The sequence below is a fragment of the Apodemus sylvaticus genome, chromosome 14 (assembly GCF_947179515.1).
Source record: "Apodemus sylvaticus chromosome 14, mApoSyl1.1, whole genome shotgun sequence".
NCBI lineage: Eukaryota > Metazoa > Chordata > Mammalia > Rodentia > Muridae > Apodemus > Apodemus sylvaticus.
The window spans coordinates 72,052,225-72,069,916 of NC_067485.1; the positions used below are offsets into that span (position 1 = coordinate 72,052,225).

General features: G+C 36.9%; 4 protein-coding genes across 5 annotated transcripts in view; 2 read left to right on the top strand and 2 right to left on the bottom strand.

The window, feature by feature from the left end:
- Positions 1-11,368, bottom strand: part of LOC127665133 (ankyrin repeat domain-containing protein 26-like) — a 35,532-nt gene extending 24,164 nt beyond the window's left edge. Inside the window, exons 1-3 of the mRNA XM_052157571.1 lie at positions 11,255-11,368; positions 6,500-6,698; positions 969-1,047 (exon numbers count right to left, since the gene is read on the bottom strand). Coding sequence (XP_052013531.1) covers positions 969-1,021 — 53 coding nt within the window. The 5' untranslated portion in view covers positions 1,022-1,047; positions 6,500-6,698; positions 11,255-11,368. The remainder of the gene's footprint in view (positions 1-968; positions 1,048-6,499; positions 6,699-11,254) is intronic.
- The window catches only part of LOC127665124 (uncharacterized), a 565,077-nt gene that overhangs the window by 393,926 nt on the left and 153,459 nt on the right, over positions 1-17,692 (top strand). The window lies entirely within an intron of this gene.
- The window catches only part of LOC127665123 (ankyrin repeat domain-containing protein 26-like), a 484,272-nt gene that overhangs the window by 332,014 nt on the left and 134,566 nt on the right, over positions 1-17,692 (top strand). The gene's annotated exons all lie outside the window — the stretch shown is intronic.
- LOC127665122 (ankyrin repeat domain-containing protein 26-like) overlaps positions 1-17,692 on the bottom strand; it is a 922,395-nt gene that overhangs the window by 114,478 nt on the left and 790,225 nt on the right. The window lies entirely within an intron of this gene.

The window sequence follows — 17,692 nt, forward strand, 5'->3', positions numbered from 1 at the left end:
GAAGCAAGATGCTAAAGGGATGATGTAGGAATGGATGAGTTGGTCTGGGAGCACAATTAGAGGTTAAAAAGGTAGGGGGGGAAGGTGGGGTGTTTGTGGAGGGGCTCCCAGGAAGAGGAATAACATTTGAAATGCAAATAAATAAAATAATATAAAAATAAAAGAATAACAAATACTAAAGATCTTTCAAAATGTCATATGGAGACCTGATGCTATAGAAGCTTTCTAAAGAATATTCATATACACATGTATAAAATGAGTGAAAAAAGCATTTCTACAATGGGGTGATGCTGGCCCTATTCAATACCACAGTGGTAATAAATGCTATCCCAGGAATGGTTTTCTTCTTCTACAGTTTTTGACAAGCGAGGTCATACGAAACCCCAAATATTCAGGTACTTCCTAATGCTCTTGGTTACCCTCTAAAACCTGATGGAAAGAAATTATTCCTGGAGACCTCACTCCTTGAGCTATAACATGTGGGAATCTACAATATAACCTGGAAACATTATTCCCATTAGCTAACTTTCATAGTGCTAGAAGCTGCTAGAGGAGAAAAGAAATCAACACATATGTCGATATGAACCCTGCTGCCTGCAACTATGACTACCATTGCCAGCCATCGCTGGTGGTAAAAAAGACTCTTAATCTACTGTTTTCTAATTGGATGTAAGGCCCCTTTTATATGTTAAACCCATACCTTGAACTGTTGTCTGAGCCAAGAACCTGTGACTAAATATATCCTATCCTTAGTGGAGAACCTACTACTGCACTACCTCATGGGCAGACAATTAACCTGACTCCTATAATTACTAACAAATAGTAACAATGTGAAGCTATCAAATATTTGAACAGGGATAATATCTGACTCTCCTAAAATGTGGTTATGTGCTGCTTCTGAACACAGGAAAATTTCTTTCAAGTATTAGAGAATTAAAACACAATGGACTTCATAAGTCTATACTTACCGGGGTTCTTGAAAGCTCTTCATTCTCCTCTGCTTGGAGGCTTGCTGCATCATTTAATTCTAAATTTTCAAGGGTGGCCCTAAAAATATGTTTTAAAATGATTATGCATAACTGGCCACATTGAAAAATACCAAATTAGTTTCTGAAGAAACATTCAAATGATTACACAAATTCTGAAAAATTTGAAAGATAGTGATTTGGAAACTATCACTCTCTCTGTGCCCCTTTGTCTCTATAAACTTTAGATGTAATTTGAAGAAATATGCATTTTCTTTTTTTGTCTTAGCGCATATCAAACTTTCACACATACAAAGCATACACACATTGAGTACCACCCACCAACAAACTATGAATTTTAAGTAACTAAGACCAGAATGTTTCCTGATTTCAAAAGTGTGTAATTACTATGAATGATGCAATTTCTCTTTCTTCATTCTTTCCTTGAAAACACTAGAGCTATTCAGCACAGTGTTTACATTATAGACCTCTGTGAGTGACCCTCATGTCCCAAGGTCATGACGCAGTTTACGTGTTCATAAAGTACCTCATGCAACTAAAAGAAGCACTAGGTAGACTGTGCCCTGTGTTCCTGTTGCAAAAACAAAACACTGCCCTCAGGTCTTTCCTGACATGATAGACTAGAGATTCTCTGAAATGCTGAGCCGATATATTTTTCTCTATCAAGCTGACTTCTGAGCGATCACCTCCATAGTGAGGGAAGTGATTAAAAAGGAAATGGAGTCATTTAATCACTTCTTTAATGATACTGCCAATGTGTTTCTTAGACTTTGGAGACTTGAATAGTGGGCATTTGGAAAACGTGGGAACTGTGGTTTACATTTGGCTCAAAATAAGGCTGGACTAATGAATCACTCTTGCATGAGTTCATGAGACCAGAAAACTCACTTACATGAATGCAGATCATGAGCTTGCAGGTGGAATAAAGAACTCTTCTACAGAGTTGGCCCAAGGCCATACACATTAGATTCTGTCCTATAATCTGTATCCATCCCTGAAAATCTCAGTGATATGGAATTTAAAAGTAGTCAGTAAGTTTATTTAGTGGAGGAAATATTCCAGAAGTCATTATACTTTGTGCTATCACATTGTTAATGCTCATGGTTTTAACTTTGCTTAGGGCAACCAAGTGAGTTGAAAAGTATACAGGTTATTTAGAAATGTGACATCATCCTGGTGGAAATAGACAAACTTTCGACAAGATGGCTAGCAAAGTAGAAGGCTCATCAACCCTGAAAACAGCTTAGAGTACTTTGCATTAACAGGGCTGCCTTTGAGACAGGCCCAAACTTCAAAAGTACATGCATAAAATGAAAACAAAGAGGGAATGCATTCTTTAGGATAGCAGTGACTCTCAACCTTGAATACAGCCTCAGTTATACTCTCCTACTAAAAGCCAGATGGGGATTTGAGTCTGGAAGTTTGGCTGCCCTGTGTCCACAGGCCTGGGTGTTACTTAAGATGCAAAATCACTAAGTAGTAACCATTCTGGTGATAGTCTTGCAGTGTATGTCAAAATGCAAGCATAACTTGGCAATGGTGGGATAAAGCAGTATTGCATAGAAAAGCCAGTTAGACAAGACGATGTGAATCTGTTAAAGTCCATATACAAAATGTCTGAGTGGTTTATGTGTAAAGGAGTGAAGGTAACACCTAAATTGTCAAGATGCAAAGAAGTAATAGGATGTTGCAGATGTCAGAAATAGAAGATTTTAAGTGATGGAAGTACCAGTAAATGAATGGAAGTGGCCCAAAATCAGACCACATGTACTATATGGCACTGCAGGGGCAGGGCTGCCCAATCCTGGTGGAGTGTATGTGGCACCACCATGTACCACAGACTGTGGGTATGTTTTTTATGTTTGTCCTGCTTGGGTTCAGGCTGTACTTGGTATAATATTCATTAATATTTTCCTATTATTATCTTTTGGTATATGTTAGGTAATTGACATAAAAACCTATGTAATTTTCATAATTTATGAAAGGAATTGGACTTTAGTGTCAGAGAAAAATGGCATTATGAGTAATGTAGAAACTATTAAGATTATCTATTTGGCCTTTGAACTTGGACTAAGCAAATTTTGCATTGTCAGATAGCCACAAGCTTCTGGGGGGGTCAAAAGAAGAGTGCTATAGTTTAAATTTCATATAGTCACCATGTTTTAGTGTTTTAAAGCTTTACCATTCCATTGACTTGCCCAACATGATGAAGTGAATGTCTCATGCACTGTGAACCCCAATGACCTTTTGTAAAGAACCAGGAAAAATAACTTTTGTTTCATTATGAATCAAAATGTCTACCCTGCATATTGTGCTGATGTTGAATTAGAACACAGCCAGCACTTCATTTGCATGTTGCTGTGGCTATGTAAACTACACCTCTAATGTCACATCAACTGTAGTAGGAATGCCATTGTCCATAATGCTTCATGTCACTTCATCCAGGTAATTCAGTGATATTTAAAGACACATAGTCAAGGACTACTGCACAGTCCCTGAATAAATTTGCCAAGTCTGATAAGCAGGAAATTCCATTTTGTTGTGACTTTTGTTTATATATGCATTTTACTATGGTTTAAACACACATTAAGTACTGTGGCTCATATAAGGTCATATTTGTGTTGTTGAATTTTTCATTTGAAAATGAACATGAAGTTTCCAACTCAAATGAACAACTTTGAATAAAAGCCTTCAAAGAATACTCATCACAATGTGAGCTACATAAAATAACTGTGGTGTGCATTAATATGATTGCAACTGATCATCCTTTAGGTGGTGTGACACTAAGTTTACATAAGTTTCACTGAGTCCTTTACCATACTACTGAAAGTGGCAGAATATGAGGAGCTTGAGGCCCTGAACACATCACACTACATTATGTATGTTCACAAATTACATTGAACAAGCCATTTTGTACATTTGTAATAATGCATAGGTTATGTTCTTAGTACTGCTTGGCTGGAATGATCATGTAACATTACACTCAGGATCTCCCAGCTTAAGCAGAACGTAGCAGATAAGACTATGTGAGGCATCACAAGCACTGATATGAAAATAGCAAAGTGGAATCAATATTCTCTAGTCAATTAACATCAGTTCTCATGCAGTAGTATTTTCACATCTATGGTGGGAAATGGTAGGAAATACCTACAACTGCAGTTCCTCAAAGTATGAGGCAGTTTTGTTCACTTTCTTTATCTGCTTGTGTTTTCCTGTATTTGTTTCAGGGATTAATGTGTTTCCTCTTTAAGGACTTCTACTTGTTTACCTGTGTTCTCTTATATTTCTTTAAGGGAGTAATTTATGGCCTTCTCAAGACTTCTATCATTTTCATGAGATGAGAATTTAGATCTGAATATTGCTTTTCAGGTGTGTTGGGGTATCCATGGCTTGATGTGGTGGAAGAACTGGGTTCTGATGTTGCAAAGTAGTATTGGTTTCTGTTACTTATGTTCTTGTGCTTGCCTCTTGCCATCTGGTTATCTCTGGTGTTAACTGGCCTCACTGTCTCTGACCAGAGCCTGTGCCTTCTTGAAACCTGTGATTTGATGCAAGATATTTCCTATCCATTCACATTGAGGCTGTGAGAGGCCAGAGATGACAGGGGAGAGAGGAGGAGGAGCTAAGAAAAGGAGGGTTAGAAAGAGAAGGAGCATGGGAGCTGCATGAGGGAGTGCAGGAGGGGATGCACAGATCCAGATGGTGTCAGATGGGTTTCTCCTGTGCTGAGAGGTTAGAAATATTGGGACAGAACTTTATCATTGTAAATTGGCATTATGAAATTGGAACTTTCTTATACATAAATATATTTGGTTAACTATTCAAGTTTGAGGGTCACTCTATACCGGATAAATGGAAGGACTGGTACAAAGGCCTGGTTGTGCAGTACTTTTTATAAATAACTGCTACAGTGATCCTGGGATTCTCTGATCCTGGATGTGTCAGAACTCCTTGGGATCAACCTGCATCTGGGTGGGGCCTGAATGGGTGGGAATCCAGAGCACAGGCTCAGCTCTGGGAACAGGTGCAAACTGGAAGGAGCATGGGCCTCTGGCTGGGCAGGTCCTAAATTCTAAACTTCCTAATACTGTGACCCTTTAATATGGTTACTGCTATTGTAGTGACCCCGAGTAGAAAATTACTTTTATTTCTACTTCATGATTGTAATTTTGCTATTTTGTGTATTGTAATGTATATCTTTCAATGTATTATATGTTTTGTAATGTAAATATTTCCTAAGGGTCGTATGTGACACCTGTGAAAGTGTCATTTAACCCATAACTTAGTAACAACACACAGATTGAGAAGAACCAGTGGGGTAGAGAATGAATAATTACAATATCTTATCTAAAATTACCAAAAAAATTAATAAAAATATTAGGTTTCAAGTTATTCTGTTCACTAAAGTTTATAAATTTTATACAACTAAACTATAATCTTCATAAAATATAATTAGCCACAAGGATGTTTCACAAAGGAATAAAGAATGTTAAAATATGTTCAAGCATTTTGTTCATTATTAGACTCCAACATCATACAGATCATCTCAAATGCATTCTTACAATTTTTATTTCTATTTTATTTTCTTTCAATTTACTCTATCAATTATATAAATCATACAATTTACTTGATAAATTTAGTAATCAATTACAAAGTATCAAATGTCTCTCAACATACAAATTTGAATTTTTTCTGTGAATTAATGTTGAATAAGCTATTTAGAAATCATATATTTGCCTTGTGCATATGAGAATGAAATAAGATCTAAGTTTATCTCTATGGAAGGGTGATACTTTACTACTTTATTTAAAATTCTTGGTTCACTATAAAGCAGTATAATATTAAAAGAATTTGTCTTAATTAAGAAAACTATTGTTTCATATTCCACAGGTGAAATTTGAAATTAATATAAATTTTGTTTGGAACAATTATATCAGCCAAGTCCTTTAATATGATTTACATCCTTTAGCTAAAGGAATCAATATTAAAGAATATATTCAAATTTGTATTCAAATAAAAATAATTCAATATTTAGAGAAGCTTTTAAGAAAGTGTATTCTTTATAGCATAATTGTAAAATATTTTTTAAAACTTTAATTGATGCCTCATGAAAATGAGGTTTCTCTGTAGATATCAAGAGTGTGATTGCATGGGACACATACATATATCTCATATACGCATATGTACATAATTATGGAAAATAGTAATAATGATATTTGTAATTTAATTATTTTCACATTCTACAAGGCTAACAATTCTCCCACTTAACAATTGAAGCACCCAACCAGTCACCCCAAAATCAAACAACTGAGGCCCTAAGATCACAAATTTGGGGTTTCCCTAGAAGACATAAAGATATCTATCAAAAGTAATAATAATAAAACCCAAATATGAAAAGTTCTTCCCTTTCAGAACACTTACAATGTTAGTGACAAACTACAAATGTTCTATTTATGCTCTAATGAAAACAGTTAAAATATTTCTCTAAAATTGGGACATTTTAGAGAATATACCTCAAACTGCATAGCTCATCTTACAGTTCAGCATTTTCAATCTCTAGTTGAGACCACTCCTCTCGCAGTGCAATAATTTCATTACTTATACGTTCACAATCTTCTTCAATTAGTTCACAGTTATGTTTTTCAAAGTCTATTGATCTTTTATATGTATAAACTGCACCCCAGATTTTCACTAGGATCTCAGAATTTATATCTGTATTAGAGAAAAAGCACAATTACAGTACAGCAGCATTTTTGATAAATAAAACAGTCTAGAGTTTTACCTAAACATGATGCACTGTAGAAATGTATCCTGAGGACCCACACAGTGGAAGACATGGTACATTCTGAAGATATGAAAAGAAGACAGTTAAGGTGTTTAGTTTAAGAACTAGTAGAGAAGACAAAAAAAGACATAAAACCAGATATTACAGACTCAGATGATACTGAAGTCAAACAAAGTTTTAATGTTGAATAAGCATGCAGGAATATGCCCTAATGGAAGGGATGAGTAGGCATGAAGTAAGAACAAGAAGTAGTTGGTCAGAGTGTGAAGAGGCACATTGCCAGTATTCTACAGCAGACTAGAAGTGGAGATGCTACTGCCCTCTAAATCTAAACAAGGTCAAGTAAAAAGTACTGATTTTGATTCCTACCTCAAACAACACAAATCAGAAAAAACATGTTTTAGAAACTGAAGATTATATGCTTCAGACATGACATAAGTTGTTAGCTAATAAGCACTAAAATAGTTTGATGATATTATCCCAATTTTCTATCTCTGTGCTATGAGATAGTACAGACTAGGTTAGAATATGATGAGGACAAAGCTATTCTGACTCTCCTAGACTCCTGGAGCTGTGCAGATAAGCTATTTGGTGAAGAAAGCAGCCAGAAATCACAGGCCAGAAGTCTGGAAAATAGACACAAAGAAGAGGGGATGCTCTGGGCATGTTACTAGGCCGTCTGAAACATACTATAGAGCACATAACAACATGGGAATTTCAGGAAATATCCTGGGGCTGAGTGACACAAAATCTCACACAATTAGAGGAGACCACCAGTGTTCACACAATGCCAGGAAAAGGGCATGTCTTCCCATAGGCTAGAGTAAACAAGGAATAATTTACAGGACCATAATTAGCAAAAAGCATTGGCATGCTTTAGGAATGGAGAAAAAACAATATGCTGGGTGCATTTGTTGTGGTTTACCTAATAATTATACAAACAACAAAAGAAGGACCAAACTGATTATAAGAAATATACAATGTATATATAGAATTCAGAAAACTGTATAGAATGGAATAGAGAAGAAAGATAAAATCATTATTACAGACTAAAATGATAAAGAAATGAAACTAAGTTTTGACATCAAATAAGATAAAACAAAATCATAAACATAGTTAAATATATTAAGCACATATTAGTTGCATAAGTGTTGATAAATAATAAATAAAAATAAAATAATAAAATACATATATGAATGCCATGAGGTCATGTGTCATACTTAAATAGTTTTCATTTATTATTATAAGGACACACAGATATGGGTATTAATTTAAATTAAAAACTTATATTATAAGGACACAGATATGGGTATTAATTTAAATTTAAAAAACTTAAGCTACAAAATCTTGCATAAGGCAAGAATATAAATAAATGTAAAGATGCATAATATAAACTGATCACATTTCATGGCATTACTGGGTGCCACTATGGTAAGCTCAAGGCTCATACAACTGTGAGGAAAATGCCATATGTGGATAAATCCTACAGGGCAGCTTTTGCTTTCAATAAATTTCTCTCTATATTAAGTGGCTTCTCATAATTTTTATGAATCTTTACCAAAATATATGGTACAGCAAGCACACAAAATCGGTCTTAACAACTCTTTAGAGTATTGGTACAACCTGCACTCAACCAGTGTGTTGGAAAGTTATGTTTTGTGAGAAAGAAAATATTTGTGTATATTTAAAATGTTGAAGTGTGACTTTCTGGTTTTGTCATATGATACAAACTCACATGGTGTTTTGCTGAAGCAAGACCCAAGGGAGGTCAAGTCATGTTTGGAGAGATTATAAGTAGAACACAAAGACAGTGATAAGGAGCTTGCATAGCTAGCTATGCAACCCTGCTTTGGTATTGCCTCTATACTGATCTTCAGTTTGCTGAAAGAGACAAGGCAGAAAACTCCTGGCTTTCCAGCTGGTCTGACTTATTCCTAGCCCCTGCTGACTTATGCCAACTCAGGGGAGGCCTAGTATCTTCTGCTGAATTGTGCCACCATTGCTGACTCTTGTTTGGTGACACTTTTGTACTGTCCTGTTGGTATCCTGAGACTACTGAACTTGACTGATGTTATCCTGAGCAAGGAGATTAGAATCACCATCCAAAGACCTACTTTTAAACAGGTACACATACCACTTGTCCTATTTCCAATTTTTCCCTTGCCTTTGGATGGTGGGCTAGAAAGTTTATTGAAGTGATTGATAAGCTGTATTCATGTACATATTAAAAAATCTAAGCTTACACAATGTTGTGACATGATTTGAAATGATGAGGAATGACAAGTTTTCTCAGTCATTAAAGTGTTTGCTATGCAAGCTATTCTAAATTGAATTTGAACTCCAGTACCCATAACTTAGCAGGTTTGGGGGGGGGTGTTTCGTTTTGTTTTGTTTTGTTTTGTTGTTGTGTTCCTTTTTTAAGCTATGCATGATGGTACATTCTGTCATCTTAATGCATGGGAGGCATAGACAGGAGGATACCTGGAACTCACTGGACTGCCAACCTAACTGAATTGATTAGCTTTGACATCAGTGAGAGTTGCTCTTTCAAAAGAAATGAGGTTGAGAGCAATTTAGGAAGATGCATTACAGGCACACACACATAGATATACATACATACATGCATGTGCATACAAACACACATACAAAAATACATTAACACGCACACTCCATAATATTGTAAAACATCTTAGCAGATTAAAAATTAGATCCATCAACCTTAAGGGACCTAGCTAAGTGTATATGGGTGTTGGCTGCACAAGCATGAGAACCTGAGACCAAACCTCCATACAGAAAACACATATGACTACACATGTGCCTGTAAGCCCAGCCTTTGAGAGCTGCAGACAAGAGCATTGGTGCTCATGTGCCAACCTACCTTCAAACTCAGTGAGGTGCCATCTCAAGGAATTAGGAGGATGATCTTAGAGCAGGATACCTCAACTTCTCCTTCAGTCTGTGCATGCACAGCGATGCTCACACCCAGTTACACACACAGACACACACACACTCACACTCACACACTTAATAAAAATAAAATATTTTTTTGAATTTTAGAAGACAATGCTAATATAAGCCAAGTAGAAGAGAGGAGCCAATAAAACAATAGCAGTAGTCTAAGAGTGTCTACTCAAAATATCATATGGCAGAGTCATCATGAAAGGATTCAGCATCCTTTACCAAAGTGACTCCAGAGAGCTGTGTCAATCCTCCAGTCACATGAAGAAGCAGCTATAAAAACAATAAATTCATGAATTTCTTAGGCAAATGGATGGAACTAGAAAATATCCTGAGTGAGGCAATCCAATTACAAAAGAAAACACATTGCATGCACTAAGTGATAAATGAATATTATCCCAGAAGCTCGGAATACCCAAGATATAATTCAGAGACCATATGCAGTTTAATAAGATGGAAGACCAAAGTGTGGATACGTTGGTCCTCCTTAGAATAGGTACAAAATATCCATGAGGGGAAATACAAAGACAAAGAGTGGAGCGGAGACTGAAGGAAAGACCATCCAGAGACTGCCCCACCTGGGGATCCACCCCATATACAGTTACCAAATCCAGACACAATTGTGGATGCCACCAAGTGTTAGCTGGCAGGAGCCTGATGTATCTGTCTCATGAGAGGCCCTGCCAGTGCCTGACAAGTACAGAGGGGGATGCTCTCAGTCAACCATTGAACTGAGCACAGGGTTCCCAATGGAGGAGCTAGAGAAAGGACACAAGGAGCTGAAGGGTTTTACAGCCCCACAGGAGGAAGAACAATATGAACCAGCCAGCACCCCCAAAGCGCCCAGGGACTTAACCACCAACCAAAGAGTACACAAGGAGGGGACCCATGGCTCCAGCCACATGAGTAGCAAAGGATAGCCTGGTAAGACATCAATGAGAAGAGAGGCCTTTGGACCTGTGAAGGCTCACTGCCCCAGTGTAGGGGAATTCCAGGAGAGGAACTGGGAGTGGTAAGTTAATGCACAGAGGGAAGGGGATGGGATAGGGGGTTTCAGAGGGTAGACCTGGAAAAGGAGAACATTTGAAATGTAAATATAGAAAATATCTAATAAAAAATTAAGGAAAATACAAATAATAAAAGAAAAAAAAGAGAGAGAGAGAAAGAAAGGAAGGAAGGAACAAAGAAGAGAGAGAGAGAGAGAGAGAGAGAGAGAGAGAGAGAGAGAGAGAGAGAATAACACTCCCTCCCAAAAAAAATCAAACAAACCAAAAAGAAGTAACGAAAAGGCACACCCCACCAATTTAATGTATTGGCTGACTGGCCTGTTCCATTTTGTTGAAACACATGAGTCTAATGTAACAACCCCAAGGCCACGGTGTCAAGCTCGCTCACTGAAGCTCTGAAGGCTTGCTGGCAGCTCCTGCTGAGACTAGTTTTCTGTTCTTTGATATCAAGCATGCCTATGTTTGGGCAATTCACCCTCATCAATAGCACACACAGGGGCTGCATGCAGAACTCCTACCTTTTCTCTGCCTCATGAGCTCTTCAATAAAATGCAAAATAGTGTCACAACTGTACTGCTCACAGTCCTTTGAGTTTCCCTCACATGATATTAGTTCCTTAAGGTCAAGCATAGGATTTCCTTGTTCTTTGTCCTATAAAATGAATAATAGCAATTTCAGATATTGTCATGTTGGGTACCCCATACACTATAAAGAAGAGACCCGTGTTTTACATAAGTAACAAGCAAAATGCTTCTGAAAGACCAGATTTTGAAAGGAAAGACACCTTTACTATTGGTGACTTTTAAAACTATTTTGGAAAGAAATATTTGAATATAACAAAAGAATCTTAATTTTTATTTTATTTTATACTATATTTGTAAGTCCATTTATTATGTATTACTTTGATTTGTATACTGTATCTTAATAAATATGATTTGAAATTAATTTTTGCATACCTCTTCTTTTTCATTGGAAGTTTTCTTTGAAGACCTACAAAAAATGAAATACTTTCAGATGAATATTAAACTTGCAAAATAAAACACAAAAAATGTTTATTTTCCCTATCTATAAAACTTACCAGGTATTACAAATAAAATGATTTTCTGCAAAGGAAAGAAGCTGTAGACAAGAAGAGGAACATTGATATACAATTTATACCACTACTAAAATCATAAAAGATGGAAATTACAACTGGAGACACGGCTCCAATTAACAGCAGATACTGCTTCTACACAGGAGTTGAGCTCAACAGCCAGAACCCATGCTGTGTGACTCATAACCAACTAACTCCAGTTCCAGAGACATACAATGCCTGTGCATTCTTCAGCCACCTGCACTCATGTGTGCATACTCAAATACAAGCACAAACATTTGCATCATTTTAAAATAATGATGACGATATTAATAATTTTTAAAATAATAAATTTTGATCAAGTATTGTAACAGTTAAGATAAGGGGACAATATAATGTAGTATGCTTTGTTTCGTAGAGGTAAATATACCAACATTTCCAATGTCATTCTCAGCAAAACGGAGTCTCATATTTAGTAAAACCTGTCTTATTAACACCACTGTGCTCTTTATATGTGTCAAATACCTTTAAGAATGGAAAGGCTTAGCTGTTCTTAGGCCTTCCTATGTAATTGCTGTGCATTGTTCTAAGCATTGGACTTGCTGTAAATTTGTTTTAATTCCAATATATGTCAGATAATTTTGAGAAACATAGAAAAAACCATGTGAATATGTGACAGATTTGAATTCATACTCAGAAATTCTAGAATCATAATTTATTTCATACTACACTATGAAAATAACTTTTCATCTTCAAGTAGATTTAAACGAAATAATAGAAGATGACAATAAATTACCATCCCACTTTAGTAAAAATTATACCTAATCATGTGACATTTTCAACTAGTTTTACTTGAGAAAGTATCTCACAGCCCAAATTCCCAGTTTCTCTTACCACAGCATCTTCAGTGCTGAGGAATCTTGTAGAAATCACTTTTATTTTCAAAATCTAAAAAGACATGGACTCACACAACTGTTCAGTTGTTAAGTCCCTAAGTTGCAAGTGTGAGGCTCTCAGTTTGATTTGTCAGAAGTTGTGGGGGACAAAACATAGCCAAATGTGGTGGTCTGGTGTGCACTAGGAATCCAGCACTGGGGAGACAGAAACAGGAGGGTGCCTGGAACCCTTGTCTGTCCACTGGCCGAAGGGAAGACTAAAACTTTTCCAAAATCACCATCTGTAGGCTGCACTAGTATCCAGTTACTGACTCACATAATTTTGATACCTGAACTGAAAATGGTCTGAAACCCATCCCTGTCATTGGTGCAGAACTAAGCTTTGCAGCATAGAATTAGCCATCATCATTTCAAATCAAGCATGCATCTAAAAAGCACTCATGCCTTCATTTGGTCTCAAAAGGGTACAGTGAGCCCCATGAAACAGTTGAAACAAACTGCAAGATAAAGTATAGGAAATTTAAGAATAAATGGATATGTGGGTTCTTTCCAGCATCTGGCAATTATAAATAGGGCTGCTATGAACATAGTATTCCCTCCCCTTATTACATGGTGGGGAATCCTCTGGGTATATGCCCAGGAGTGGTATAGCAGGATCTTCTGGGAGGGAGGAGCCCAGTTTTCGGAGGAACCGCCAGACTGATTTCCAGAGTGGTTGTACCAAAACATAATCCACACATCAAATGAGGTACAAGAAGAAAGGAGGAGTGGCCCCTTGTTCTGGAAAGACTCAGTGAAGCAGTATTTGGCAAAACCAGAACGGGGAAGTGGGAAGGGGTGGGTGGGAGGACAGGGGGAGAGAAGGGGGTTTATGGGACTTTCGGGGAGTGGGGGCTAGAAAAGGGGAAATAATTTGAAATGTAAATAAAAAATATATCGAATAAAAAATTGTGAAAAAAAAGAATAAATGGATATGTTATTTTTCTAGGGGAGCTATAGGGGTTATCAAAACATGAAATTTACAAACTGCATTCAGCTTTTCTATATATGACCTACCAATTCCAGTCCACATAAATTAGAAAATACTAAAAACTTCCTATGTGACTACAATGAAGTAGAAATACTTGGAGGAAAAGCAGAGTCCTGCTTCTTTTCTAGCAGGACTAAATATGTTTCTCTAATAGTTTTCATATTTAAATGCTCAACTTATACAACCTATTAAGGCACACATTATTGAAATAAAGATAGGTTCAATGACCAATACATTGTGTGTATGTGTGTGTGTGTGTGTGTGTGTGGGCACACATGGGTGTATTTACATGTGTTGAGTATGCATGACTGGGTAATTGCAGACATACAAGTGTGTGTGTGTGTATGTATGTGTGTGTGTGTCTGTGTGTGTGTGTATGCGTGTGAGCATGTGTGTGAAGACAGACTTGAGTTTCTATGTAGTGTTGTCTGTGGCTGCCCTGTTTACTGTCTTATTTACTAACTGAGGCTGATCAAGTTTTAAGGCAATCCCCATTTGCCAAACTTGTGAATGTTGAGAATTTTAGGGATTCACTAGCAAAGATAACGAAAATATTTGAAGAAAACAGTCACTGAAGGGAAGAAATTTTTTTCAAAATGTACTTTCATTTAATATAGCATTTTTAAAGAAATTAATATAAGAGACATATTTTTAAAAATAAATGTTTAAGATCTCAATTTTTAATGAAATATTAAAACATAAACTTCAAAATCTATACTTACAAAAAGGCTAAGTCAGTGAATGGGCAGTGAAGGAGAAAGGTAGGAAGGGAGACTCAATACTGGGGCAAGTTAGGTAGGAGGACAAGAGGAAGGTGAGGGAGAAGGGAGGATGGAGGAAGAGGAGGAAGAGAGGAGATGACACCATGAATCAGGAGCTCCTGGCCAGGAGAAACCTCAAGAAGCAAGGACTCTCACACCTTGTGAATAAGATAGTACAGTGCTAGAACTGCCCAATCTAGGAATACAGCTTATACTTACAATATCTATATGATATGGGGGTTTATACCTATTTAATAGGATTAGAAACTCCAGCAACAGGGCTTCAGGGATGGTACACACTATAGAATCCCATAAAAACATAAAAAATAAAAGAATTAATAACCTCACCTTTCTAATTCATCAAGTTCCTTTATCTTTTCTTTCTGGTCTTCTAAAAGTTTTGCCAGGTTGTCATTTTTCATTCGAGCCAGTGTAAGTGGTGTAAAGCTATCCTATAAAACAATAATAACTTTTAACTCTGAGAACCTATTTATCAACAGACAATCATGTGGAAGACACAGTAGAGCTCACATAGTCTGAGGTGCAGTTATCTACATCCTTGACACTCTCACACACAGTGCTCTCACACAGATCCATTCTTCATAAGCCATCAGAGTACCTTTGATACCTATCTCATTTAATTCATAACTTAAATCTTAGTGAACCATGTGAAACAGAATGTCTGCCATGGGTTCCTGATACCATGAGTAGAGTCTAAATAGTTTCTTCCAGAGCCTGTGGGAATGCAAATGCTTCTGAAATGCCATGAACTCCAAGTCACTGAGGCAGAGAATATTTGCTACAAAAGCACAGTGTAGAAAGGATGGCATGTCACAGTATTTTTTCCATACTGGATATATTGCACTAATGTTAATACTATTTCTATAACAAATGAACATGAAATTCATGTTAGACTTGATATTCTGGGAGAATATGAAGGATTATATTATGCCCTGTGCTAGAGTTGCAATTTAAGTAATCTCTCAAGGCAAATACTGAAAACTTTTCTATGATGATTTAAATTTGTGGAATTAGGCTTTTCTCCTTGCAAGTTCTTCATAATAAAGCTGTAATGACAATCAGCATAAAATGTAGTAAATGGACAACACCCCTGAATAACTTCTCCAACACTTGCTTTATTTCACTGAAATAAGTATTTCATTGGAAATGAATATCAAAGTGAAATATGAGGTTTTATAGGACAGGCACAGTGGTGAATTACCAAAAGTCCATCACTTCAGAGGTCCAGGAATATACAAGTTTTATGTCATCCTCATTACATAGAAAGTTCAAGGCCATCTTTGACTGTACAACATTCTGTCTCATGAACTAAGGGACAAACCAACTCTGTGGTTACCTAATTACAACTGAAAGGCCCATGATATTAGAGATCTATGAAATGAACTGACATGCTGAGATAGATACCATGTGGAGTAAACTGACAGAAAGATTCATAATTTAGACACTTATAATATAGAAACCTTGTATCTTATTGAAGTTTGTTTATCTGATATATTGGAAGTATAAGACAACATGATTCCCAAAAGGCTACAATTAAGAGAGTACCCTTAAGGAAATTGCAAATTTCTTCAGAATTGCCGTGGATGGAGGTAATAATTCTCTTTAGATTGTTCCTCAGAATTGTAAAGGAGAGAGATCATGCAGTGTTTTGGGGGAAGGAAAGCTTGGGAAGAAGGAGCTCCCATCAAAGCTGGCTCATCTAGATAAGTCTTATAAAATCCATTTATTACATTTAGCGTTTGAGAGATTCTTAGGTCAAAGCTGTATCAGGATCCCAATGTAATATTTTAAAGTATGTAGGAAATAATCTGTAAATCAAAGCTGTGTCTTCTTTACCTCATTTTTTATACTGAAGTCGGCATTGTGTGCCAGCAGTTTGGCTGTCATTGAGGTGCTGTTATGCCAAACAGCATAGTGCAGTGCGGTGCTCCCAGTGTTGTCCATAGCATTTGGGTCAGCACCGTGTTCTAATAACATCGCCACACAGTCTTCGTGCTTGAACTGTGAAGCCTGGGGCATTGGATCAAGAAACAGATTGGAAAGATGAGAAAAGCAAAAATGTCATAGGTTTCACTAATTATTTGCATATATCTGAGATCATGTTTATTCCAAGAATTCCCATCCAATATGTGTCACACTGAAACTGTTGGCTGCTTTCTACCTTAATTAGTGCTGTTCTGTTGTCACTGTCACGGAGATCAATGTCACAATTCCACTCTATCAGGAGGGCAACTACATTGGGATGGCCGTATGCACAGGCATAGTGCAGAATAGTTCTGTGAAAATGAAAACTTTTTAAGAATTTTTTACAAAACTAGGTCAAAAGCCACAGTTGTTCATGTAATTCTCACTAACTTTGGGCATCCAATTCAAAGAAATGTTTTTGCCTCCAATATTGGAATCATGACATATATATTTCTGTATGGGAGGCAAGGATGCTATCACTGAGCTGAACGCCCAATATGTTAAATACTTTTCCATTGTTGCAATGAAACAAAATAACCAAAGCAACATGGAGAGGAAAATAGAAATGGCCCTGATAGAATCTTTCATCATTCCTCTGAAGCTTCCCAAGCCAGGCCTCCATCTCCGGAATTACCTTCAACCTTCTTAATTAGGAAGCTCCTAAAGAACAGCTCAGCAAGCATTGAAAACTCAGTGGTATTTCTTGCACAATATTCCAATGTCCTTCCAAAATCCTCTCCACCCCCCCCCCCCCAAAAATGGTCACTTATGTCATAGCACTGCCCCTCTAAGCTAGTACCAAGCTGTCATATTTAGGATTTCCATTATGTGATGAAATATCATGATCAAGACAACTTGGGGATGAATGGGCTTATATCACACACAGTTCCAGAAAACAGTTCATCTGTAAAAGCTGTGAGGTTAGAAACTCAAACAGGGAGAAACCTGTAGGCAGGAGCTGATTATGGTAAGCCATGGAGGAGTGCTGCTTACTAGCCTGTTCTCCATCTCTTCCTGAGACTGAGTTCTTGTGGAAACCAGAACCACCAGCCCAGGGATGGCATCACCCACAATGGGCAGGGTCCTACATCATCAATCACCAATTAAGAAAATGCCCTAGAAGATTGCCTACAACCAGATCTTATGGAGAAATTTTTCAGTTGACCTTCCCTCCTCTCAGATGACTTTTGCTTGTGTCAAGTTGACATAAA